At 36.0% G+C, this 27,126-nt stretch overlaps 1 protein-coding gene across 1 annotated transcript in view; it reads left to right on the top strand.

Annotated features, from left to right (window-relative positions):
* The window catches only part of LOC114905828 (fibronectin type III domain containing protein 3C1-like), a 46,181-nt gene extending 19,659 nt beyond the window's left edge, over window positions 1–26,522 (top strand). Inside the window, 5 exon segments of the mRNA XM_029240197.1 lie at window positions 20,774–21,048; window positions 21,406–21,618; window positions 22,065–22,231; window positions 25,576–25,697; window positions 26,184–26,522. Of these exon segments, the coding sequence (XP_029096030.1) occupies window positions 20,774–21,048; window positions 21,406–21,618; window positions 22,065–22,231; window positions 25,576–25,697; window positions 26,184–26,522 (1,116 nt within the window).
* Window positions 26,523–27,126: the final 604 nt, after the last annotated feature.

Genomic DNA, 27,126 nt, shown 5'->3' with positions numbered 1-27,126 from the left:
TAAGTGAAGAATATAACAACTGAACTGAAAAATTCAAAGAGGAGTTGAAAAATAGACAAGGTGAAATGTAAGGAGGGCTCAGCAAACTGTTGGTGGGAATGTAATTGGTACAACCACTATGGAGAACAGTATGGAGTTTCCTTAAAAAACTAAGTAGAGCTACCATATGATCCAGCAATCCCACTTCTAGGCATATATCCAGAGGAACCCATACTTTGAAAAGATACATGCTCCCCAATGTTCATTGCAGCACTATTTGCAATAGCCAAGACATGGAAGCAACCTACATGTCCACCGACAGAGGAATGGATATAGATGTGGTACACATATACAATAGAATATTACTCAGCCATTAAAATGAATGAAATAGCGCCATTTGCAGCAACATGGATGGACCTAGAGATTATCATACTAAGTGAAGTAAGTCAGACAGAGAAAGACAAATATCATATGATAAAGAATGAATATATGTATATGTATAACTGAATCACTTTGTTGTACACATGAAACTAATGCTACATTGTAAATCAACTATATCCCAAGAAAATTTTTTTTAAAGTTTTCCAGACAAACAAAGGCTGAAGGAGTTTATCATCATAAGATCAGCCCTACAATAAATGTTATATTTCTTTAAGCTGAATGAAATGACACTAATTAGTAACAGGAAAACATATGAAAGTATAAATCTCACTGTTAAAGGTAAATATATAGTTAAATTAAAGGTACTCTAATGTTGTAATGGTGGTGGGTAAGTCACATATATCTAGTATAAAGGTTAAAAAACAAAAGTACTAAAATAGGTATAATTACAATAATTTGTTATCAGATACACAAGATTAAAAGATGTAAATTGTGATAACAAAAACATAAAATAGGGGACAGATTAAAAATACATACCTTTAGTATGTGTAAAAACTTAAGTTGCTATCAGCCTAAAATAGACTGTTATAAATATAAGAAGTTTTACATAAGCCTCAAGGTAATCACAAAGCAAAACTGTGTAATAGACATACAAAATATGAAGAGGAAAGAATCTAAGCATACCACTATAGAAAATTATCAAATCACAAAAAATAGAGCAAGAGAAGAAGAAAGGGACAATGGAACATAAAACAACGAGAAAACAATTAAGAAAATTGCAATAGTAATTCCAAAGTTATCAATAATTACTTAATTTTAAATGCATTAAATTCTCCAGTCAAAAGGCATAAAGTGGCTGAAAGGGTAAAATAACAATAACCAACTATATGATGATGACAAGCGACACTTCAGCTTTAAGGACACATATAAAGTGAAAGTGAAGGCATGAAAAAAGATAGTCCTTGCAAATGAAAAACAAAAGAAGGCAAGGGTAACTATACTTAGACAAAAGAGACTTTTAGCCAAAGACTGCAATAAGAGTTAAAGAAGGACATTACATAATGAAAAAGGAGTCAATCAAACAAGAGGATATAACATTCATAAATATTGATGCACCCAACATACAGCACTTAAATATATAAAGCAATACTAACAGGCCTGATGGAGGAAATAAACATCATTACAATAATAGTAGTGAACTTCAGTATCCCACTTTCAACAATGGATAGATCATCCAAACAGAAAACCAAAAAGGAATATTGGACTTAAACTGCACATTAGACCAGATGGACTTAAGAGACATTTACAAAACATGCCATCCAACAGCAGCAGAATACACATTCCTCTCAAGAACATATAGAACACTTTCCAAGCTGGATAATATGTCACAAAAGAAGTCTTAATACATGTAAGAAGATTGAAATGCGAAGAATCTTTTCTAAGCACAATGGTATGAAACTAGGAAGCAGTTACAAGAAGAAAACTGAAAAATTGACAAATATGTGGATATTTAATAACATGTTACTGAATGGCCAATGGGTCAAAGGAGAAATCAAAAGAGAAATCAAAAAACTATCTTGAGACAAATAAAAAGGAAATACAACATACCAAAATATATGGGATGGAACAAAAGCAGTTCTTAAAGGAAATTTCATGGTGATAAATGCCCACAATAATGAAATAGTTCAAATAAACAACATAACTTTACACCTCAAAAAGCTAGAAAAAGAAGAAAAACTAACCCTAGTATAAGGAAGAAAATAAAAAAATAAATTAATATTAACAAGCAGAGAAAGGAAATAACAAAGATCAAAGTGGAAATAAATGAATTACAGACCAAAAGTCAACAGAAGATGTCAATGACTAAGAACTGAGTTTTTGAAAAGATAAACAAAATAGACAAACCTCTTACCTAGACTTATGAAGAAAGTAAGAATGAGGACTCAAATAAATAAAATTAGAAATGAAAAAGACATTACAACTGACACCACAGAAATACAAAACTTTATAAGAGGGAACTTCCCTGGTGGCGCCATGGTTAAGAATCCTCCTGGCAATGCAGGCAACATAGGTTTAAGCCCTGGTCCAGGAAGATCTCACATGCTGTGAAGCAACTAAGCCCATGCGCCACAACTACTGAGCCTGTGCTCTAGAGCCTGTGAGCCACAACTACTGAAGCCCATGCACCTAGAGCCTGTGCTCTGCAACAAGAGAAGCCACTGCAATGAGAAGCCCATGCACTGTAGCAAAGAGTAGCCCCCACTCGCCACAACTAGAGAAAGTCCGTGTGCAGCAACAAAGACCCAATGCAGCCAAATATAAATTTAAAAAGAGACTAACATGAACAATTATACACTAACAAGTTGAACAACATAGAAAAAACAGATACATTCCTAAAAACATACAACCTACCCAGAATGAATCATGAAGACATAGAAAATTTGAACAGACTAATAACAGGTAAGGAAATTGAATCAGTAATCAAAAACCTCCTAACAAAGAAAAGTCCAGGACCTGATGGCTTCACTGGTGAATTCTACCAAACATTTAAAGAAGAATTAATACCAATCTTTCTTAAACTCTTCCAAAAAATAGAAGAGGAAGGAACACTTCCAAAATCATTTTATGAGGCCAGCATTACCATGATACCAAAACCAGAGAAGAAAAGAAGATTACAGACCAGTATACCTGAGGAACATAGATGCAAAATTTCTCAACAATATATTAGAAAACTGAATTCAACGATATGTTAAAGGAATTATACACTGTGATCAAGTGGGATTTATTCCAGGAATGCAAGGATGGTTCAACATCAGCAAATAAATCAGTGTGATGTACCACATTAACAAAAAGAAGAGTAAAAATCGTATGATCCTCCCAATAGATGTAGAAAAGCCATATAACAAAATTCAACATCCATGCATTATTAAAAAATTAACTCTCAACAACCTGGGTAGAGAGGGAATATACCTCAACATAAAAAAGGCCAAATATGGTAAGCCCACAGCTAACATCATATTCAGCAGTGAGAAGCTGAAAGCTTTTCCTCTATGATCAGGAACAAGACAAGGGTGTCCATTCTTGCCACTTCTGTTCAACATAGGATTGGAAGTCCTAGCAAGAGGAATTAGGCAAGAAAAAGAAAAGGCATTCAAATCATAAAGGAAGAAGTAAAACTGTCTCTATTTGCAGATGACATGACATTATATATACAGCACCCTAAAAACTCCACCAAAAAAATTGTTAGGACTAATAATTGAACTCAGTAAAGTTACAGCATACAAGATCAATGTACAAAAATTAGTTGTGTTTCTACACACTAATCACAAACTATAAGAAAGGGGAGCTAAGAAAACAATCCCACAAACAACTGCATCAAAAAGAATAAAATACTTAGGAATAAATTTAACAGAGGTGAAAAGATCTGTACACTGAAACTATAAGACACCAATGAAAGAAACTGAGGAAGACACAAATAAGTGGAAAGATATTCCATGTTCATATTGGAAGAATTAATATTAATAATTAATATTGGAAGAATTAATATTGTTAAGATGTTCATACTACCCAAAGCAAACTACAGATCCAATGCAATCCCTATCAAAATTCCAAAGGCATTTTTCATAGGAATTCAACAAACAAAAGTAAAATTTCTATGGAACCATAAAAGACCCCAAAGAGCCAAAGTAAACCTGACAAAGAATAAAAAGTGGAGGCATCACATCTCCTGATTTCAAACTACATTACAAAGCTATAGTAATCAAAACAGTATCGTATTACAAACTTTCAGCTGTAAGATTAATAAGATCTGAGTAATGTAAAAGCAGGTTACTATATTTGATAACACTATCATATAATTGAATTTTCCAAGAGAGTAGAATTTAAATGTCCTCTCCAGAAAAAAAGATAAATGTGTGAGGTGATATTTGTGCTAATTAATTAGATGGTGGGAATCCTTTCACAATGTATATTTATATCAAATCACCACAATGTACCCTTTAAATATCTTAATAATTTGTCATCCATACCTCAATAAAGCTGAAAAATAAAATTGGAATGGGTAAAATATAGGGATAAATATAATAGAATATCCTTCTTCATATAGGTTATTAAAATATATTTGATGTTTGAAGCAAAAATTATAACACCATCTGATGTGGTACTCAATAAACAAAGAGGAAATACTTAAGACAATCATGTTTTTTTAAATGAGGAGGGTAAAGGTAACTAAATCAAAGTAATGTTTCTAGACCTCACTCAAAGTGGTAAACATTAATACCAATAGACTTTAATAAGTTACATATGTGTATTTTAATACCTGGGAAACTACTAAGAAAACTATATAGAGCAATATACTCAAAAATAGTATAAATAAGTGAAATCAAATTAGTTCTCCAAAAAGTATTCCAGTTATCCCATAGAAAGGTAAGAAATGAGTCAGGGGACCTGTGATTCAAGACTCCAGAAATGTTCAGGGAAGAGGGAGGTGGTCTTTGTTGTCCAGGCCTCAGCCTCACAGGTCCCTACACCCACTCCTTGCCATTACAGAATCTGCTGAGGCCAGAGATACAGAGAGGTGAAACACCATGAGCCTAGGGGGAGGTGTCCCTTGGGGAATGAGGTCACCACTTGCCAGGTAAGAAATAGAAGAAAGAAAAACAGAAGTAACAAACAGGAAAAAATGAAAGGCAGACTTAAGCCCTAGCATATTAATTACCTTAAATGTAAAACAGCCTAAATATCAATATACTTATTAAAAGCAGAAATGGCATAATGAGGGCTTCCCTGGTGGTCCAGTGGTTAAGAATCTGCCTGCCAATGCAGGGGACACAGGTTCGATCCCTGGCCCAGGAAGATCCCACATGCCACAGAGCAGCTAAGCCTGTGAGCCACAGCTACTGAAGCCCATGCACCTAGAGCCCAGGCTATGCAACAAGAGAAGCCATCGCAATGAGAAGCCCTCACACCACAACGAAGAGTAGCCCCCACTCGCTGCAACTAGAGGAAACCTGTGCACAGCAACAAAGACCCAATACAGCCAAAAATTTAAAAAACAAATAAATAAATAAATTTATTTTAAAAAAGAAATGGCATAATGACTCAAAAAAATCATAGAACAATATTCTGTCTACAAGAAACTTACTTCAAATATAATAATATAAGAAAATTGGAAGTAAAAGGAAGGGGAAAAGATATATCATGCAAACATTAATAAAACCAAAAAGCAGGAGTGGCTACATATATATAGATAATGAACACTTCAAAACAAAGAAATTACTGGAGACAAATAGGGACATTACATAATGCTAAAAGGATCAATGCACCAAGACACATAAGCATCCTAAATGTGTATGTACCAAGCAACAGAGCCTTAAAACATATGAAGCATAAACTGATAAGCAGAAAGGAGAAATTAGGCAAATCCACACTTACAGTTGGGAACTTCAACACCCCTCTCAGTAATTGATAAAACTACCAAGAGAATGATCAAGGATACTGTACAACTGAATAACACAATCAACCAATAGGATCTAATAGACATATATAGCACACCACCCAACATCAGATTACATACTGTTTTCAAGCATCCATAGAACATTCCCCAAAACAGGCCATATCCTGTGCCATAATAATGTAAAATAACTGAAATCATATAAACTGTGTTTTCTGACCATAATAAAATCAAACTAGAAGTCAATAATAGAAAGGCAACAGGAATATCACTGAAAACAGGCAGAAATTAAACAGTACGCTTCTAAGTAATCCATATGCCAAAATGGAAATATCAAAAGAAAAAATTTTAATACATAGAACTGAATGAAAATGAAAATACAGCATACCAAAATAGGTGGTATGCACCTAAAGCAGTGCTGAGAGAAATTTATAGCATTATACACTTATATTACAAAAGAAAAAAGGGACTCAAATCAACAATCTAAATTCCTACCTCCATTAGTACATAGAAGAGCAAAATGAACCCAAAGCAAGCAGAAGGGGGAAAATAAAAATGTATGAGCAGGAACTAATGAAATAAAAACCAGGAGAACATTAGAAAAAAATCAGTGAAACAAAAAGTTGGTCTTTGAAAAAATCAATAAAACTGATAAACCACTTGCAAGACAAAGATAAAAAAGAGAGTATATAAATACCTATCACTAACAAGAACAAAACATCAGATATCACTATAGATTCTTCAGTCATTAAAAGGATAATAAGGGATGACTATGAGCAACTTTACACTCATGTGTGCAATAATATAGAAGAAATGGACGAATTCTTTGAAAACCGCAATCTACTAAAACTCAGCCAAGATGAAATGGACCATTTGAATACACCTATATGTGGTTATCAAAGAAATATTCATTAATAAAATATCCCTGAAAAAGAAATCTCCAGACCTAGATGGTTCCATTGGAGAATTCCACAAAGCATTTAAAGAGAAATTAACATTAATTTTAAATCTCTTGCAAAAAATGGAAGATGAGAGAGCTCCCCATTCATTTTATGAGGACAGTATTACCCCAAATTCAAAATCAAAGAGAGTACAAAAAAAGAAAACTTCAGACAAATAGCTTGTTAATTCAGATGCAAAAAAAAAAAAAAAACCCCTAAAAAAAATCTTGGCATTTCAAATCCAGCATTGTATAAAAAGAATTATATACCTTGACCAAGTGGGATTTATTCCAGGTATGCAAGCCTGGTTCAAAATTGGAAAATCAATCAATGAGATCTACTATACAAACAAGCTGGAGAAGAAAGAAATCATATGATCATATCAATTGACAGAAAATATGTTTGACAAATCCAACATCCATACATGATTTTTTTTAATCTCAAAGATAGGAATAGATGGGGGCTTCCTCAACTTGATAAAGAGCATCTACAAAACACCTACAGCTAACATCATATGTAATGGTAAAAGGCTCAGTGATTCCCCCAAGATTAAGAACAAGACAAAGATGTCAGCTCTCACCACTCTTACTCAACATACAACCAGAAATTTCAGCCATTGCAATAATGTGAGTAAAGAAAATAAAAGGCATACAAGTTAGAAAAGAAGAAATAAAACTGTCCTTATTTTGCAGATAGCATGATTATCTACATAGACCATCCCAAAGAATGTACCCAAAAAAATCTCCTAGAACTAATAAGTGAGGTCAACAAGGTTTCAGGATACAAGTTCAACACCCCCAAAACAATCACATTTCTAATACTAACAACAAATATGTAGAAACAGAAATTTAAAACACAATACCATTTACAGTAACTCCAAAGAAAATTAAATATGTAAGTATAATTGCAACAAAACATGTATTGTACATATATGCTGATTAATCAAAGAAGACCTAAACAACTAGAGAGACATATTGTGTTCAAAAACTGGAATACTTGACTTAGTAAAGATGTTCAATTTTCCCTAAATTGATTTATAGGTTTAATACAATTCCAATCAAAATCTAAGCAAGATTACTTGTAGATACATGCAATCTCATTCTAAAGTTTAAATGGAAATTCAAAACATCTAAAATAGATAAATCAATCTTGAAAGATAAAAATAAGGAGGAAGAAATCACTCTACCTAATGTTAAAAACATACCGTATATGTTTTCCTTTGCTGTGCAAAAGCTTTGAAGTTTCATTAGGTCCCATTTGTTTATTTTTGTTTTTATTTCCATTTCTCTAGGAGGTGGGTCAAAAAGGATTTTGCTGTGATTTATGTCACAGAGGGTTCTGCCTATGTTTAGCTCCAGGAGTTTTAGTGTGTCTGCCCTTACATTTAGGTCTTTAATCCACTTTGAGTTTATTTTTGTGTATGGTGTTAGGCAGTGTTCTAATTTCATTCTTTTACATGTAGCTGTCCAGTTTTCCCAGCACCACTCATTGAAGATGCTGTCTTTTCTACACTGTATATTCTTGCCTCCTTTATCAAAAATAAGGTAACCATATATGCGAGGGTTTATCTCTGGGCTTTTAATCCTGTTCCATTGATCTATATTTCTGTTTTTGTGCCAGTACCATTCTGTCTTATTACTGTAGCTTTGTAGTATACTCTGAAATCCGGGAGGCTGATTCCTCCAGCTCTGTTTTTCTTTCTCAAGACTGCTTTGGCTATTCGGGGACTTTTGTGTTTCCATACAAATTGTGAAATATTTTGCACTAGTTCTGTTAAAAATGCCATTGATAGTTTGATAGGGATTGCATTGAATCTGTAGATTGCTTTGGGTAGTAGAGTCATTTTCACAATGTTGATTCTTCCAATGCAAGAACATGGTATACCTCTCCATCTCTTTGTATCATCTTTAATTTCTTTCATCAGTGTCTTAGAGTTTTCTACATACAGACCTTTTGTCTCCCTAGGTAGGTTTATTCCTAGGTATTTTATTCTTTTTGTTGCAATGGTAAATGGCAGTGTTTCCTTAATTTCTCTTTCAGATTTTTCATCATCAGTGTATAGGAATGCAAGAGATTTGTGTGCATTAAATTTGTATCATGCTACTTTACCAAATTCATTAATTAGCACTATTATTCTTCTGGTAGCCTCTTTAGGATTCTCTATGTATAGTATCATGTCATCTGCAAACAGTGACAGCTTTAGTTTTTCTTTTCTGATCTGGATTCCTTTTATTTCTTTTTCTTCTCTGATTGCTGTGGCTAAAACTTCCAAAACTATGTTGAATAATAGTGATGAGAATGGACGACCTTGTTTTGTTCCTAATCTTAGAGGAAATGGTTTCAGTTTTTCACCACTGAGAACGATGTTGGCTGTTGTTTTCTCATATATGGCCTTTATTATGTTGAGGTAAGTTCCCTCTGTGCCTACTTCATGGAGGGCTTTTATCATAAATAGGCATTGAATTTTTTTCGAAAGCTTTTTCTGCATATATTGAGATGTTCATATGGCTTTTCTCTTTCAATTTGTTAATATGGTTTATCACATAAACTAGATGAAAAGACAACCCTCAGAATGGGAGAAAATATTTGCAAATGAAGCAACTGACAAAGGATTAATCTCCAAAATTTACAAACAGCTCATGCAGCTCAATATCAAAGAAAAAAACAACCCAATCCAAAAATGGGCAGAAGACCTAAATAGACATTTCTCCAAAGACGATATACATATTGCCAACAAACACAGGAAAGTATGCTCAACATTGCTAATCATTAGAGAAATGCAAATCAAAACTACACTGAGGTATCACCTCACACCAGTCAGAATGGCCATCATCAAAAAATCTACAAACAATAAATGCTGGAGAGGGTATGGAGACAACGGAACCCTCTTGCACTGTTTGTGGGAATGTAAATTGATACAGCCCCTATGGAGAAGAATATGGACGTTCCTTAAAAAACTACAAATAGAACTACCATACAACCCAGTAATCCCACTACTGGGCATATACCCTGAGAAAACCAAAATTCAAAAAGAGTCATGTACCACAATGTTCATTGCAGCTCTATTTATAATAGCCAGGACATGGAAGCAACCTAAGTGTCCACGGACAGACGAATGGATCAAGAAGATTTGGCACATATATACAATGGAATATTACTCAGCCATAAAAAGAAACGAAACTGAGGTTTTTTATATAGGTGGATGGACCTAGAGTCTGTCATAAAGAGTGAAGTAAGTCAGAAAGAGAAAGACAAATACCATATGCTAACACATGTATATGGAATTTAAGGGAAAAAATGTCATGAAGAACCTAGTGGTAAGACAGGAATAAAGACACAGACCTACTAGAGAATGGACTTGAGGATATGGGGAGGGGGAAGTGTAAGCTGTGACAAAGCGAGAGAGTGGCATGGACATATATACGCTACCAAACGTAAAATAGATAGCCAGTGGGAAGCAGCTGCATAGCACAGGCAGATCAGCTCAGTGCTTTGTGACCACCTAGAGGGGTGGGATAGGGAGGGTGGGAGGGAGGGAGACGCAAGAGGGAAGAGATATGGGAACATATGTATATGTATAACTGATTCACTTTGTTGTAAAGCAGAAACTAACGCACCATTGTAAAGCAATTATACACCAATAAAGATGTTTAAAAAAAAAGAAAAGAGTCATGTACCACAATGTTCATTGCAGCTCTATTTACAATAGCCAGGAGATGGAAGCAACCTAAGTGTCCATTGGCAGACGAATGGATAAAGAAGATTTGGCACATATATACAATGGAATATTACTCAGCCATAAAAAGAAACGAAATTGAATTTTTTGTAGTTAGGTGGATGGACCTAGAGTCTGTCATACAGAGTGAAGTAAGTCAGAAAGAGAAAAACAAATATCATATGCTAACACATATATATGGAATCTAAAAAAAAAATTGGTTCTGAAGAGCCTAGGGGCAGGACAGGAATAAAGACGCTGACGTAGAGAATAGACTTGAGGACACAGGGAGGGGGAAGTTTAAGATGGGACGAAGTGAGAGAGTGGCATGGATATATATACACTACCAAATGTAAAATAGATAGCTAGTGGGAAGCAGTTGCACAGCACAGGGAGATCAGCTCGGTGCCTTGTGACCACCTAGAGGGGTGGGATAGGGATGGTGACAAAGAGGAGATATGGGGATATATGTATATGTATAGCTGATTCACTTTGTTATAAAGCAGAAACTAACACCATTGTAAAGCAATTATACTCCAATAAAGACGTTAAAAATAAATACATAAATAAAAAATAGTGAAGGGAAAGACACATAAGTCAATGGAACAGAAGAGAGAACACAGAAATCAACCTACACGAATATGCCTAACTGATTTTTGACAAGATGAAAATAAGTTAAGGATGCCCTTTTCAACAAATTATGCTGGAGAAACTGGATATCTATAGGCAAAAAAAATTAATATCAACATAAACCTCACAAAAAATCTAACTCAAAATGGACCATAGAAAACTAAAAATTAAAACATAAAACTTTTAGAAAAAAATTACAGGAGGAAATCTTCAGGATTTCCTGAAGCTAGGGAAAGAGTTCTCAAACTTTATATCAAAAGCACAAGCCATAAAATGAAAATTTGATTAATTTGAGCTCCTCAAACTTAAAAACTTTTATTCTGCATAATACCCTCTAGAGAGGATGAAAGGATAACCTACAAGCTGGGAGAGAATCTTTACAAAACACATATCTGGCAAAGGACTAATATCTAGAATATATAAAGAATTCTCAAAACTCCGCAGTTTTAAACCCCACAACCTAGTTAGAAAATGAGTAAAATACAATTCACAGAAGAGGATATACAGATGGCAAATAAGCACATGAAAAGATTTTCAACATCATTAGCCATTGGTGAAATGCACGATGAGATATCATGCCTAACTTATCAGAATGGCTAAAATAAGAAATAGTGATAACACTAAATGCTGTCAAAGATATGCAGAAACTGAGTTACTCATACATTTCTGGTGGGAATTACATCCACTCTGGAAAAGAGTAAGGCAGTTTCTTACAAAACTAAACATGCACTGACTATATTCCCAACGTTCTTGGGCACTTATCTCAGAGACATGAAAACTGATGTCCACAATAAAAACCTGTACATGGATGTTCATAGCACTTTTATTTATAAGGAACAAAAATTGAAAACAGCTCAGATGTCCTTCAACCAGGTAAATGGTTAAACTAACAGTACTACCTCCATACCATGGCTAACTATTTGAAAATAAAAAGAATCAAACTATCAATATATGGACTTCCTTCATGGTGCAGTAGTTAAGAATCTGCCTGCCAATGCAGGGGACACAGATTCGATCCCTGGTCTGGGAAGATCCCACATGTTGCGGAACAACTAAGCCAGTGTGCCACAACTACTGAACCCGCATGCCACAACTACTGAGCTCATGCACCTAGAGCCCGTGCTCCACAACAAGAGAAGCCACCACAATAAGAAGTCTGTGTACCGCAATGAAGAGTAGCCCCCACTACCCGCAACTAGAGAAAGCCTACACACAGCAACAAAGACCCAATGCAGCCAAAAATGAATAAATAAATAAATAAATATTTTTTTAAAAAAAACTATCGATACACACAACAACTTTGATGGATCACAGGAGAATTATGCTTACTGAAAAAAGTTTATCTGAAAAATTCACATACTGCATTATTCCATTTACATAACATTCTGAAATAAAATTATAGTTACAAAAAACAAATTACTGGTTGTCAGGGATTAGAAAAAGGGGGAGGGAGGATGTCACTGTGGCTATAAAAGGGTAGCTTGCGATGGAACTTCTATATCTTAACTGGGTTGGTGGTCACATGAAGCTAAACATGTGATAAAATCTCATAGAACTAAATACACACACATAAGTGTATGTAAAATTGGTGAAATCTGAATAACATCAATGGAATATTATCAATGTCAATTTCCTGAGTGTAATATTGTACTATAGTTATGCAAAATATTACCTTTGGGGGAAAGTGGGTAAAGGGTACATCTGACTCTACAATGATCTCAAAATAAAAGTTTTTACAAAATCAGTGAAACTTGATGAATGGGTGTGAATTTCAGGCTACCGCCAACAGAGATAGAAACTACAAGCTGAAAAAAAGGAAGAAAGTTTGGTGTGGTAAATGATTTTGGTTTGGGTATATTTTTCCTGAACTGTCCATATTAGCACTCTTCACTTACCTTCCAATATTTAAACTCTTCTTTTTTTAACATCTTTATTGGAGTATAATTTCTTTACAATGCTGTGTTAGTTTCTGCTTTACAACAAAGTGAATCAGCCATACACATACACATGTTCCCATATCTCCTCCCTCTTGCGTCTCCCTCCCTCCCACCCTCCCCATCTCACCCCTCCAGGCAGTCACAAAGCACCGAGCTGACCTCCCTGTGCTATGCGGCTGCTTCCCACTAGCTACCTTACGTTTGGTAGCTAGTTTGCCTCTCTCTCGCTCTGTCACAGCTCACCCTTCCCCCTCCCCATATCCTCAAGTCCGTTCTCCAGTAGGTCTGCGTCTTTATTCCTATCTTACCCCTAGGTTCTTCAATACATTTTTTTTTCTTAAATTCCATATATATGTGTTAGCATACAGTATTTGTTTTCTCTTTCTGACTTACTTCACTCTATATGACAGACTCTAGGTCTATCCACCTCATTACAAATAGCTCAATTTCGTTTCTTTTTATGGCTGAGTAATATTCCATTGTACATATGTGCCACGTCTTCTTTACCCATTCATCCGATGATGGGCACTTAGGTTGTTTCCATCTCTGGGCTATGGTAAATAGAGCTACACTGAACATTTTGGTACATGACTCTTTTTGGATTTTGGTTTTCTCAGGGTATATGCCCAGTAGTGGGATTGCTGGGTCATATGGTAGTTCTAGTTGTAGTTTTTTAAGGAACCTCCATACGGTTCTCCATAGTGGCTGTACCAATTCACATTCCCACCAGCAGTGCAGGAGTGTTCCCTTTTCTCCACACCCTCTCCAGCATTTATTGTTTCTAGATTTTATGATGATGGCCATTCTGACTGGTGTGAGATGGTATCTCATTGTGGTTTTGATTAGCATTTCCCTAATGATTAATGATGTTGAGCATTCTTTCATGTGTTTGTTGGCAGTCTGTATATCTTCTTTGGAGAAATGTCTATTTAGGTCTTCTGCCCTTTTTTAGATTGGGTTGTTTGTTTTTTGTTATTGAGCTTCATGAGATGCTTGTAAATTTTGGAAATTAATCCTTTGTCAGTTGCTGCATTTGCAAATATTTTCTCCCATTCTGAGGGTTGTCTTTTCATCTTGTTTATGGTTTCCTTTGCTGTGCAAAAGCTTTGAAGTTTCATTAGGTCCCATTTGTTTATTTTTCTTTTTATTTCCATTTCTCTAGGAGGTGGGTCAAAAAGGATCTTGCTGTGATTTATGTCATAGAGTGTTCTGCCTATGTTTTCCTCTAAGAGTTTGATAATTTCTGGCCTTACATTTAGGTCTTTAATCCATTTTGAGCTTATTTTTGTGTATGGTGTTAGGGAGGGATCTAATCTCATACTTTTACATGTACCTGTCCAGTTTTCCCAGCACCACTTATTGAAGAGGCTACCCTTTCTCCACTGAACATTCCTGCCTCCTTTATCAAAGATAAGATGACCATATGTGCGTGGGTTTATCTCTGGGCTTTCTATCCTGTTCCATTGATCTATATTTCTGTTTTGGGGCCAGTACCATACTGTCTTGATTACTGTAGCTTTGTAGTATAGTCTGAAGTCAGGGAGCCTGATTCCTCCAGCTCCGTTTTTCTTTCTCAAGATTGCTTTGGCTATTCGGTGTCTTTTGCGTTTCCATACAAATTGTGAACTTTTTTGTTCTAGTTCTGTGAAAAATGCCAGTGGTAGTTTGATAGGGATTGCATTGAATCTGTAGATTGCTTTGGGTAGTAGAGTCATTTCAACAATGTTGATTCTTCCAATACAAGAACATGGTATATTCCACCACCTATTTGTATCATCTTTAATTTCTTTCATCAGTGTCTTACACTTTTCTGCATACAGGTCTTTTGTCTCCTTAGGTTGGTTTATTCCTAGATATTTTATTCTTTTTTTTTGCAGTGGTAAATGGGAGTGTTTTCTTGATTTCACTTTCAGATTTTTCATCATTAGTGTATAGGACTGCAAGAGATTTCTGTGCATTAATTTTGTATCCTGCAACTTTACCACATTGATTGATGACGCCTAGTAGTTTTCTGGTAGCATCTTTCGGATTCTCTATGTATAGTATCAAGTCATCTGCAAACAGTGACAGCTTTACTTCTTCCTTTCCAATTTGGATTCCTTTTATTTCCTTTTCTTCTCTGATTGCTGTGGCTAAAACTTCCAAAACTATATTGAATAAGAGTCGTGAGGAGGGCAACCTTGTCTTGTTCCTGATCTTATTGGAAATGCTTTCAGTTTTTCACCACTGAGGACGATGTTGGCCCTGGATTTGTCATATATGTCCTTTATTATGTTGAGGAAAGTTCCCTCTATGCCTATTTTCTGCAGGGTTTTTATCATAATTGGGTGTTGAATTTTGTCAAAAGCTTTCTCTGCATCTATTGAGATGATCATATGGTTTTTCTCCTTCAATTTGTTAAAATGGTTTATCACATTGATAGATTTGCGTATATTGAAGAATCCTTGCATTCCTGGAATAAACCCCACTTGATCATGGTGTATGATCCTTTTAATGTGCTGTTGGATTCTGTTTGCTAGTATTTCCTTGAGGATTTTTGCATCTATGTTCATCAGTGATATTGGCCTGTAGTTTTCTTTCTTTGTGACGTCTTTGTCTGGTTTTCATATCAAGGTGATGGTGGCCTCGTAGAAGGAATTTGGGAGTGTTCCTCCCTCTGTTATATTATAGAAGAGTTTGAGAAGGATAGGTGTTAGCTCTTCTCTAAATGTTTGATAGAATTCGCCTGTGAAGCCATCTGGTCCTGGGCTTTTGTTTGTTGGAAGATTTTTAATCACAGTTTCAATTTCAGTGCCTGTGACTGGTCTGTTCATATTTTCTATTTCTTCCTGATTCAGTCTTGGCAGGTTGTGCATTTCTAAGAATGTGTCCATTTCTTCCAGGTTGTCCATTTTATTGGCATAGACTTGCTTGTAGTAATCTCTCATGATCTTTTGTATTTCTGCAGTGTCAGTTGTTACTTCTCCTTTTTCATTTCTAATTCTATTGATTTGAGTCTTCTCTCTTTTTTTCTTGATGAGTCTGGCTAATGGTGTATCTATTTTGTTTATCTTCTCAAAGAACCAGCTTTTAGTTTTATTGATCTTTGCTATTGTTCCCTTCATTTCTTTTTCATTTCTTTCTGATCTGATTTTTATGATTTCTTTTCTTCTGCTAACTTTGGGGTTTTTTTCCTCTTTCTCTAATTGCTTTTGGTGGAAGCTTAGGTTGTTTATTCGAGATGTTTCCTGTTTCTTAAGGTGGCCATGTATTGCTATAAACTTCCCTGTTAGAACTGCTTTTGCTATCTCCCATAGGTTTTGGTTCGTCGTGTCTCCATTGTCATTTGTTTCTAGGTATTTTTTTATTTCCTCTTTGATTTCTTCAGTGATAACTTCGTTATTAAGTAGTGTATTGTTTAGCCTCCATGTGTTTGTATTTTTTACAGATCTTTTCCTATAATTGATATCTAGTCTCATGGCGTTTTGGTTGGAAAAGATACTTGATATAATTTCAATTTTCTTAAATTTACCAAGGCTTGATTTGTGACCCAAGATATGATCTATCCTGGAGAATGTTCCATGAGCACTTGAGACAAATGTGTATTCTGTTGTTTTTGGATGGAGTGTCCTATAAATATCAATTAAGTCCATCTTGTTTAATGTATCATTTAAAGCTTGTGTTTCCTTATTTATTTTCATTTTGGATGATCTGTCCATTGGTGAAAGTGGGGTGTTAAAGTCCCCTACTGTGAATGTGTTACTGTCGATTTCCCCTTTTATGGCTGTTAGTATTTGCCTGATGTATTTTGGTGCTCTTATGTTGGGTGCATATATATTTACAATTGTTATATCTTCTTCTTGGATTCATCACTTGATCATTATGTAGTGTCCTTCTTTGTCTCTTCTAATAGTCTTTATTTTAAAGTCTATTTTGTCTGATATGAGAATTGCTACTCCAGCTTTCTTTTGGTTTGCATTTGCATGGAATATCTTTTTCCATCCCCTTTCTTTCGGTCTGTATGTGTCTCTAGGTCTGAAGTGGGTCTCTTGTAGACAGCATATATATGGGTCTTGTTTTTGTATCCATTCAGCCAATCTGTGTCTTTTGGTGGAAGCATTTAATCCATTTACATTTAAAGTGATTACCGATATGTATGTTCCTATTTCCATTTTCTAAATTGTTTTGGGTTCGTTATTATAGGTCTTTTCCTTCTCTTGTGTTTCTTGCCTAGAGAATCCTTTAACATTTGTTGTAAGGCTGGTTTGGTGGTGCTGAACTCTCTCAGCTTTTGCTTGTCTGTAAATGTTTTAATTTCTCCATCAAATCTGAATGAGATCCTTGCTGGGTAGAGTAATCTTGGTTGCAGATTTTTCTCCTTCATCAATTTCAGTATGTCCTGCCACTCCCTTCTGGCTTGCAGAGTTTCTGCTGAGAGATCAGCTGTTAACCTTATGGGGATTCCCTTGTGTGTTATTTGTTGTTTTTCCCTTGCTGCTTTTAATATGCTTTCTTTGTTTTTAATTTTTGACAGTTTGATTAATATGTGTCTTGGCATATTTCTCCTTGGATTTATCCTCTATGGGACTCTCTGTGTTTCCTGGATTTGATTAACTATTTCCTTCCCCATAATAGGGAAGTTTTCCACTATAATCTCTTCAAATATTTTCTCAGTCCCTTTCTTTCTCTCTTCTTCTTCTGGGACCCCTATAAGTCGAATGTTGGTGCATTTAATTTTGTCCCAGAGGTCTCTGAGACTGTCCTCAGTTCTTTTCATTTTTTTTTTCTTTATTCTGCTCTGCAGTAGTTATTTCCACTATTTTATCTTTCAGGTCACCTATCCATCCTTCTGTCTCAGTTATTCTGCTATTGATCCCATCTAGAGTCTTTTTCATCTCATTTATTGTGTTGTTCATCATTTGTTTCATCTTTAGTTCTTCTAGGTCCTTGTTAAATATTTCTTGCATTTTGTCTATTCTATTTCCAAGATTCTAGATCCTCTTTACTATGATTATTTGGAGTTCTTTTTCAGGTAGACTGCCTATTTCCTCCTCATTTGTTAGGTTCGGTGGGCTTTTATCTTGCTCCTTCATCTGCTGTGTGTCTTTCTGTCTTCTCATTTTGCTTATCTTACTGTGTTTGGTGTCTCCTTTTTGCAGGCTGCAGGTTCGTAGCTCCTGTCATTTTTGGTGTCTGTCCCCCGTGGCTAAGGTTGGTTCAGTGGTTTGTGTACACTTCCTGGTTGAGGGGACTAGTGTCTATGCTCTGGTGGATGAGACTGGATCTTGTCTTTCTGGTCGGCAGGTCCACGTCTGGTGGTGCGTTTTGGGGTGTCTGTAGACTTACTATGATTTTAGGCAGCCTCTATGCTAATGGGTGGGGTTGTGTTCCTGTTTTGCTAGTTGTTTGGCATAGGTTTTCCAGCACTGTCTCTTGCTGGTCTTTGAGTGAAGGTGGGTGCTGGTGTTGAGATGGAGATCTCTGGGAGATTTTCGCCGTTTGATACTATGTAGAGCTGGGAGGTCTCTTGTTGACCAGTGTCCTGTAGTTGGCTCTCCCACCTCAGAGGCACAGCACTGACTCCTGGCTGCAGCACCAAGAGCCTTTCATCCACATGGCTCAGAATACAAGGGAGAAAAAGTAAAGCGAAAGAATTAGTAGAAGTTGGAAGAAAGAAAGTAAGAAAGAAAGGAAGGAAGGAAGGAAGGAAGAAAGAAAAGAAGGAAATAAAGGAGGGAGTGAGGGAGGAAGGAAGGAAGGAAGGAGGGAAGGAAGGAAAAAAGAAAGAAAGAAAGAAGATACAGTAAAATATAATAAAGTTTTTAAATTAAAAAATAATTATTAAGAAAAAAAAGGGACGGATATAACCTTAGGACAAATGGTGGAAGCAAAGCTATACAGAAAAATTCTCACACAGAAGCATACACATACACACTCACAAAAAGAGGAAAAGGGGAAAAAATCATAAATCTTGCTCTCAAAGTCCACCTCCTCAATTTGGGATGATTCGTTGTCTAAAGGAGGGAAGGAAGGAAGGAAAGAAAGAGAGAAAGAAAGAAGATAAAGTAAAATAAAGTTATTAAAATTAAGATTAATTATTAAGAAAAAATATTTTTTAAAAAAATGTACGGATAGAACCCTAGGACAAATGGTGGAAGCAAAGCTATACAGACAAAATCTCACACAGAAGCATACACATACACATTCACAAAAAGAGGAAAAGGGGTAAATATCATAAATCTTGCTCTCAAAGTCCACCTCCTCAATTTGGGATGATTCTTTGTCTATTCATGTATTCCACAGACGCAGGGTACATCAAGCTGATTGTGGAGCTTTAATCCGCTGCTTCTGAGGCTGCTGGGAGAGAGTTCCCTTTCTCTTCTTTGTTCTCACAGCTCCCAGGGGCTCAGCTCTGGATTTGGCCCTGCCTCTGCATGTAGGTTGCTGAAGGGCGTCTGTTTTTTGCTCAGAGAGGACGGGGTTAAAGGAGCTGCTGATTCGGGGGCTCTGGCTTACTCAGGCCAGGGGAAGGGAGGGGCGCGGAGTGCGGGGCGAGCCTGCGGCAGCAGAGGCCGGCATGACGTTGCACCAGCCTGAGGCCTGCCGTGCGTTCTCCCGGGGAAGTTGTCCCTGGATCCTGGGAACCTGGCAGTGGCGGGCTGCACAGGCTCCCTGGAAGGGAGGTGTGGATAGTGACCTGTGCTCGCACACAGGCCCCTTGATGGCGGCTGCAGCAGCCTTAGTGTCTCCCGCCCGTCTCTGGGGTCCGCGCTTTTAGCCGCGGCTTGCGCCCGCCTCTGGAGCTCCTTTAAGCAGCCCTCTTAATCCCCTCTCCTCGCGCACCAGGAAACAAAGAGGGAAGAAAAAGTCTCTTGCCTCTTCAGCAGGTCCAGACTTTTCCCAGGACTCCCTCCCGGCCAGCAGTGGCACACTAACCCCCTGCAGGCTGTGTTCACGCCGCCTACCCCAGTCCTCTCCCTACACTCTGACCGAAGCCCGAGCCTCAGCTTGCAGCCCCGCCCGCCCTGGCGGGTGAGCAGACAAGCCTCTCGGGCTGGTGAGTGCCGGTCAGCACCGATCCTCTGTGAGGGCATCTCTCCGCTTTGCCCTCCGCACCCCTGTTGCTGTGCTCTCCCCCACGACTCCGAAGCTCCCCTCTCCACCTCCCACAGTCTCTGCCCGTGAAGGGGCTTCCTAGTGTGTGGAAACGTTTCCTCCTTCACAGCTCCCTCCCACTGGTGCAGGTCCCATCCCTATTCTTTTGTCTCTGTTTTTTCTTTTTTTCTTTTGCCCTACCCAGGTACGTGGGGAGTTTCTTGCCTTTTGGGAGGTCTGAGGTCTTCTGCCAGCATTCAGTAGGTGTTCTGTAGGAGTTGCTCCACGTGTAGATGTATTTTTGGTGTATCTGTGGGGAGGAAGGTGATCTCTGCATCTTACTCTTCCGCCATCTTCCCCTCCGCCTCGCGGAAACTCCATATTTAGACTCTTTACTTTCCTAAATTTGCAACCTACAGACTTCTGCGTGTATGTCAGCATGTTAGAACTATATTGTTTCACATTGCAGTATATAAATGTATCAAATCAATGTGCTATGCGCCTTAAACTTACACAATGTTATATGTAAATTATATCTCAATTTTTTAAAATTCATATTGTTAGAATTTGAGTTTAAGAAAATTTATTTTGTTTTTATGCAACAAAATGGATTACACACATAAACAAGGTAATAATGAATCTCTAACAGAGTATACTTTTTCAGGCTGTAAATATAGTTGGAGTTGGAATGTTTGGAGGAACTGGCATAGTAACCACACCAGCAACTGTACCAGCAGTAGTAACAGTGCTATAAGAAGTCGAAAACAAAGTTTCTGCCAAGTTGTCATCATCTTGCGTTGCTATTCAATGGGCAGAAACAGATTGCCATGGCTCTGCGATCACTGCATATAATATTGAATATGGAGACAGAAAAATTTTGACTGTTGATAGAGTAACAGAGTGTCTTCTGAAAAATCTACAGCCTGATGCCACATACAAGTAAGTCGCTTATATCTTACTTTAGGTAGATGGAAATGTTTTTTGAGACTTTTGAGCAATTCTACAATACATTTGTATGTTTTATATAACCTACATAATATTTTCTTTGAAATAGACTTCTATTGTTTTAGAAAACTTTGGCATTACTAAGAGCCAGCTTCTTCTCCTCATCAAGAAATGTCAATAGTGATTATCCAAATTCAAGGTTTTTTCTCAGAAATTTGTCTCCAATAAGTAGTATAATATGACGGTTAATATCCGACATAGAGTTACTAGGGGGTTAGCTTAAATGTAGAAATGTATTTTCTTTTCTAAATCTAAATTAATACAGTTTATTTTTTTTCTTCTCATCACTAGAATCAAAATTCAAGCTATCAATCATTATGGAATAAGCCCTTTTAGCCAATTAATAAGAACAAAATCCAAGCCAGTACCACCTGAGCCTCCACAACTTGACTGTGTGGTCTATGAGCACCAGAGCCTCAAACTGAAATGGGGTAGCACTTCAAGCAAAGGGTTACTTTCCAACCTTATAAGCTACAATTTATTAATGGGAGATCGATCTGGCAGGTAAACTATTTTTACTATTTAGCATGTATTATAATAAAAAAAATTTCAAAATTTCCTATCTTAATCCTATAATCCAACGTGGTTTCAATTAAATAATAAATGTGAAAGCAGCCCATTAACATGCTAGATATACTTTCATAAATTCCTACTGATAATTAAGCTCTCTATTTTTGCCTCTTCCAAAACACTTCTTCCTTTATACAAGATAAATTAATACTATGGAATATAGAGTTACCAAAGAAATACAAAAACCTGCACCTTCACATTGTGATATTTACAACCTGATTATTTTTCTTTTGTGTTTTACCTTTATGGCTTCAAGTTGATTTATTTAGGGGATATTGTGGTTTTAAAACCAGTTTTAAGTCAGCTATATAGAGTTATTTGTATCTGTAGGACTGTTGATTAATAATATTGTTTCCCTCCATCTCTATTCCCACTTCCAGATTTTCTATCATTTACCATGGACTTTGTCAGACTCACAAGGTACAAAGATTGAGTGAATATATGCAATACAAATTTAAAATCCAGGCATGTAACGAAGCTGGTGAGGGGCCGCTGTCTGGTATCTATACTTTCACTACAACCAAAACCCCACCAGCCACACTTAAAGGTAAGTGTTATAAGCCATGATAATGAAGGTTACATTAATTTAGTTCCAGTAACTCATATGTAAAATTCCACAGTAAGGTTTATTTTAAATATTCAACAACAGAATACCAAAAGTATGTAATTATGGATACAAAGGGAAAGGTAGAATTTAATGATACTCCCAGAATCATAATTTTTTATATTTTAATTTTATTGGCATATAGTTGATTTACAATGTTGTGTTAGTTTCAGGTGTACAGCAAAGTGATTCAGTTATATATATACATATATCCACTCTTTTTTACAATCTTTTCTCATATAGGCTATCACAGAATATTGAGTAGAGTTCCCTGTGCTATACTGTATGTCCTTGTTGGTTAAATCTCTTATGTATGGTAGTGTGTGTGTGTGTGTTCATATCAAGCTCCTGATTTATCCCTTCCCCCCACGTTTCCCCTTTGATATCCATAAGTTTGTTTTCAATATCTGTAAGTCTGTTTCTGTTTTGTAAATAAGTTCATTTGTATCTTTTTAAAATTAGATTCCACATATGAGTAATATATTTGTCTTTCTCTGTCTGAATTACTTCACTTAGTGTGATAATCTCTAGGTCCATCCATGTTGCTACAAATGGCATTATTTCATACTTTTTTATGGCTGAGTACTATTACATTCTATATGTGTACCACATCTTCTTTATCCATTCCTCTGTTGATGGAAATTTAGGTTGCTTCCATGTCTTGGCTATTGTAAATAGTGCTGCAATGAACATTGGGGTGCATGTATCTTTTTGGATTATGGTTGTCTCTGGATATATGCCCAGTAGTGGGATTGCAGGATCATATGGTAGCTCTATTTTTAGTTTTTTAAGGAACCTCCATACTGTTCTCCATAGTGGCTGTACCAATTACATTCCCCCCAACAGTGTAGGAGGGTCCCCTTTTCTCCACACCATCTCCAGCATTGTTTGTAGACTTCTTGATGACGGCCATTCTGACTGGTGTGAGGTGATACCTCATTGTAGTTTTGATTTGCATTTCTCTGATAATTAGTGATGTTGAGCACCCTTTCATGTGCTTTTTAGCCATCTGTATGTCTTCTTTGGAGAAATGTCTATTTAGATCTTCTGCTCATTTTTTTGATTGGGTTGTATTTTTTGATTGGGTTGTATTTTTTGATATTGAGCTGCATGAGCTGTTTGTATATTTTGGAGATTAATCCCTTGTTGGTAGCTTCATTTGCAAATATTTTCTCCCATTCTGTGTGTTGTCTTTTCACTTTGTTTATGGTTTCCTTGCTGTGCAAAAGTTTTTAAGTTTAATTAGGTCCCATTTGTTTATTTTTGCATTTATTTTCATTACTCTAGGAGGTGGATCAAAAAGGATCTTGCTGCAATTTATGTCAGAAGGTGTTCTGCCTATGTTTTCCTCTAAGAGTTTTATAGTATCCAGTCTTATTTAGGTCTTTAATCCATTTTGAGTTTATTTTTGTGCATGGTATTAGAGAATGTTCTACTTTCATTCTTTTACATGTAACTGTCCAGGTGCTCAATACCACTTATTGCAGAGACTTTTTCTGCATTATATACTCTTGCTTCCTTTGTCATAGATTAGGTGACTATAGGTGCGTGGGTTTCTCTGGACTTTCTATCCTCTTCCATTGATCTATATTTGTTTTTGTGCCAGTACCATACTCTTTTGATTACTGTACCTTTGTTTTATAGTCTGAATTCAGGGAGACTGATTCCTCCAGCTCCATTTTTCTTTCTCAAGATTGATTTGGCTATTCGGGGTCTTTTGTGTTTCCATACAAATTGTAAAATTTTTGTTCTAATTCTGTGAAAAATGCTATTGGTAATTTGATATTGGCATTGAATCTGTAGATTACTTTGGGTATTATAGTCATTTTGACAATATTGATTCTTCCAATCCAAGAGTATGGTATATCTCTCCATCTGTTTGTGTCATCTTTGATTTCTTTCATCAGTATCTTATAGTTTTCAGAGTATAGGTCTTTTGTCTCCTAAGTAGGTTTACTCCTAGGTATATTATTCTTTCTGATGTGATAGTAAATGGGATTGTTTCCTTAATTTCTCTTTCTGATCTTTCATCGTTTGTGTATAGAATGCAAGAGACTTCTGTGTATTAATTTTGTATCCTGCAGCCTTACCAAATTCATTGATGATCTCTAGTAGTTTTCTGGGAGAGTCTTTAGTATTTTCAATATATAGTATCATGTCATCAGCAAACAGTGACAGTTTTACTTCTTCAGAATCATAATATTTTAAAATATTTTGAGATCAATTAATCCAGCCAATCACACTATAACCACTGCCATTTTTAAGAATAAGAAGCTAAGTCCCCAAAATGATAAGTAACTTAGCTAAAGGACACTGTGAACCAGTAGCAGAGCCAAGATTAGAATTGTAGGCGCCTAATTCCCATTGAGGTTCCCCTTCCACTTTGTCATGCTATCCGTTCTTTGCTATATCCATATTTTCCCAAATGGACTAGTACACAAAGTTCATCAACTAATAAACATGATTACACTGATTAAACCTGAATAAACACTACATAAATTTAGTATTAGGTACATATTTTGTACAAATTTTTAATTTCCTATTTGGTAATTAGTACATAGTTGATCATTTATAAAACTCTGAGTTTACTCTCCTTATAGGAACATTAAAATAAAGTGCTGTGTATAATACATAATGAGGCCAATGTACAGTCAGGAAAGCTCAAGCTTTGAGGCTTTTTTCCTTCCCAGTTGTGAAGTTCAGTTTTTCTAATCCATACATACATGAGTCCATGCACTGTTATGAAATGGTTTTCAGTGTAAAGCTAACTGGAAAATATTGCAAGTAAACATGATTTAGACCACAGTAATACCTTGCTCTCTTCCTACATATTTAAGCCCCACTTTCCTGAAATGTAGAGAGATTAATAACATGAAATAAAGATCCTGCCCTACTTTCCTCACTCAGTTGCTCTGATCTTAAAATAAAATTATTAATGTACGTGAAAATTCGTCGAAATGTATGATGCACCATATAAATACAATGCAAGAGATTATACCAGTAGGGATTCAACCATAGTAATAAAAGTTGTAATAAGATCTTATTAGAAAAATGAAATATGCATTATTAACTGATAGTTTTAAGTGCTTTAAGTTTTTATTACAAACATTAAGATGCCTGGTGGTACAGCAAAAGTCTTTACAATGAGAATTATAAATATATATTGTTTAGATTAAGCCTACATGTGTTGTCTTTTAATGACCATAGAAAATTGTACGAGAGATTTCAATGTTCTCAAGATATCTAGGAAATGTGGAACCCTTTAAACTGAAATTCTTTTTTCCTAGCACCTAAATTACATCAGCTGAATAGCAATACTTGTGAGGTCAAATGGGAGTCTTTAGAGCCAATAAAAGGAGATTCCATAGTTTACAATCTTCAACTCATCAGTGAAAAAGGAACTGACCTGGTAAATTCTTGTAAATTTAGTCTTTGTAATTTATAGTTTTATATTGTGCTGGGGACTGAGCTCTTATCAAAGAGTTCAATATTCTTTTATGATGTTTAAAGTAACTAAATCTTATCCAAAAGTCCTATCTGGTCCTAAAGTTTTATGTGCATAATACTTATTTGGGGACAATTCACTTATTTATTTAACTTATTACTATTGGATGTAGTATTTTTAGGTTCCACTGACCACGTGTACAACTCATTCCAAACCAAACGGAATTAAAGTTTAACAGTTACAAGTCTTTGTTATTTCTTACACTGAAGAAAATTACCTAAACAGTACTGGGTCCTCAGGATATTAGAGAGTAACAGTAAACTTTTATTTTTGTTGTGAACATATTTATGCAATGAATGGATTAATTCGTGCTTCCTGTTGTCAAAAAACATACCATATTATTTTTTTGGTAAGAAAATGTAATTTTAATTTTGACTCTTTTTCATTTAGATCTACAAAGGACCGAACACTTCATTCTCCTTTTCCAACTTTCTCACAAATTCACATTACCGCTTCAAAGTCTGCGCTGGATGCCAATATCAGAATTCTGCTGGGATACAAGAGCTCTGGGGACAATATAGCCCCAGTGCTCTTTTCTCAACCTATAAGCAACATCCAGGGCCTGGCAAAGGCAGTGGAGGAAAGGAAGGAAGCAACCCTAGTGAAGAGAAAAATGAAAAACCCAAGATAGAGATGAGTGATTATACCTTTGTTCTGATCCTTGTGATAGGATTTGCACTAGTTGCCTTTCTATGTGCTGTTGCAATTCAATACTTCCTAATCAACTAATCTACTTTTATGCATTTTTAACTTTTTAGGAAGTTCTAAAACAAATTACGTCAAATATAGAAATTGCTAGATGCATCTCAATTCTTAAAAGTAAATCTTATTGGGTAGAAATCCCTACAAACATTTACCTGACATCAAAAGAACTGCCTTGCCTTCAAGAAATTCATTGTGACAGTAGAAGAGATTAGAAAATAGGTATATTTTAAATTTGAGAATTTTAGCAACACTCCCACTATTATGTAAAACTATCTAAAACCTCTCATGAAAACTATTCCCTGCCTTCATTTTTCAAATGAGTATTTTGCAAAGTTTTAAGAACTATGGGAGGATAACAGCATTTTGGAATTTTATTCAGGACAAAGTGGTAAAAATTACCACTACACATCTACACATCAACTTACATGAAATAATAAAAAAGTATCTACCAACCTTATGAACTGTAATTTTTTCAGGGTAACATATTCAGCTGTTTGACTTGTGCCCTGATAAATACTTTGATAGTGGGGAAATAGTAACTTACAGCACTTTGGGAGTAGAAGTAGGGAAGTAGGAAGCCATTTTATACCATTCTAAACTCTTTAAAATACACCCAGTGTTGGTTACT

The sequence above is a fragment of the Monodon monoceros genome, unplaced genomic scaffold, assembly GCF_005190385.1.
Source record: "Monodon monoceros isolate NGI ecotype Baffin Bay Population unplaced genomic scaffold, NGI_Narwhal_1 Super_Scaffold_22, whole genome shotgun sequence".
In the NCBI taxonomy this organism is placed as follows: domain Eukaryota; kingdom Metazoa; phylum Chordata; class Mammalia; order Artiodactyla; family Monodontidae; genus Monodon; species Monodon monoceros.
The sequence above is the reverse complement of the archived record's forward strand: the minus strand, read 5'-3'. Positions and strand labels throughout refer to the sequence as shown.